Source organism: Nestor notabilis, unplaced genomic scaffold, assembly GCF_000696875.1.
Source record: "Nestor notabilis isolate BGI_N333 unplaced genomic scaffold, ASM69687v1 scaffold23238, whole genome shotgun sequence".
Classification (NCBI taxonomy): domain Eukaryota; kingdom Metazoa; phylum Chordata; class Aves; order Psittaciformes; family Psittacidae; genus Nestor; species Nestor notabilis.
This window is the reverse complement of record NW_009939956.1, coordinates 2,406-3,753: the sequence shown is the minus strand read 5'-3', so window position 1 is coordinate 3,753 and position 1,348 is coordinate 2,406. Positions and strand designations below refer to the sequence as shown.

General features: G+C 58.8%; 1 protein-coding gene across 1 annotated transcript in view; it reads left to right on the top strand.

The window, feature by feature from the left end:
• Nucleotides 1-171: 171 nt before the first annotated feature.
• EFNA2 (ephrin-A2) overlaps nt 172-1,348 on the top strand; it is a gene marked incomplete at its 5' end in the record, with an annotated part of 3,536 nt that continues 2,359 nt past the window's right edge. The window contains one exon of the mRNA XM_010020124.1: nt 172-458. Coding sequence (XP_010018426.1) covers nt 172-458 — 287 coding nt within the window. The remainder of the gene's footprint in view (nt 459-1,348) is intronic.

Here is a 1,348-nt window from a genome sequence, read left to right as displayed (position 1 = left end):
GGTGGGGTGGGCAGGGGAGGGGGCGATGGGGAGAGGAGAGCGGTGCAGGGCTGGGCTGGATCAGGCCCTGGGTTGTGGTCAAACCGAAGTTCTGGCATGCCCGGGGTCTCCAGCATCCCCTTGGTGGGATCTGGTGGAACGTGGTCCCCCTGACGCTGGTTTCTCCTGCAGGTTTCAGCACGGGGATTACACAGTGGAAGTGAGCATCAACGACTACCTGGACATCTACTGCCCGCACTACGAGGAGCCGCTGCCCGAGCGGATGGAGCGCTACATCCTCTACATGGTCAACTACGAGGGGCACGCGACCTGCGACCGTCAGAGGGGCTTCAAGCGCTGGGAGTGCAACCGGCCTGACTCCCCCAACGGGCCCCTCAAGTTTTCGGAGAAGTTCCAGCTCTTCACCCCCTTCTCACTGGGCTTCGAGTTCAGACCCGGCCACGAGTACTACTACATCTGTGAGTAGGGATGGTGGGGAGGGATGTGTGTGTGGGGTCCAGTGAGCACAGCCTGGGGGTGTCTCTCACATCACCCCACAGTGCAGACCAGGTCTGGATGCTGACCCACAGCTCAGTTTGCAGTGGACACCCCCAAACCCATCCCTGCCCTTGTGCTGACAGCACCACCATGTCCAAGTCAAGGTGGAGATCCCAACCAGCGCACGCTTCGTGCCAAAAGCCTTCTCCAGGGGTGCATCACAGCCGTGGGGTGGCCACAGGAGTGACTAGGACTTTCCAGGGATCACAGGGTGGTGGGGACACTGATCTCATCTCCTTGGGATCACCACCAGGCACCAGTCATGGTGCTGCACCAAAGCAGTGGCACAGCCCTGCTAGCCCCGGGCAGGGGCCCCGCACGCTCCTGCATGTTCCCATGTATTCCCGTGCTCTCACGGGCTGTGCTTCCTTTTCTCACCCAACAGATGAATCCAAAACTGGCCAACTGGGGGGGAAACCTTCCCACAGGCACCAGACAGTGGTGGCAGGACCAGGGCCCCGGGGATGGAGCCGATCAGGCCCCTCATTGAATTTATGCCTCCGGAGCGCTGGGTGCAGGGGGCCAGAGCACCAGATCCATGGCAAAAGCAGCTGACAGGGCTCGGATCCATCGCTGGGAGTCTGGCAATCAATAAGGGGTGAAAAAACCATAAATGAGAACCCCTGACCCCAGCACTCAGCGGTGTCACGGGGAGACAGGGGTGCCTCTTTCCGCACAGGAGCCAGCCGTGTGCTTATCTGCCTTATTATTTCTCCCCCTTTTTCCTAAAGCATCTGTTTTCAGCCCACTTAATTTGTTCCTTTTATCTATATTAAATTACCATTTTTTCCCCCCTCTTCCTTCCTTCCTT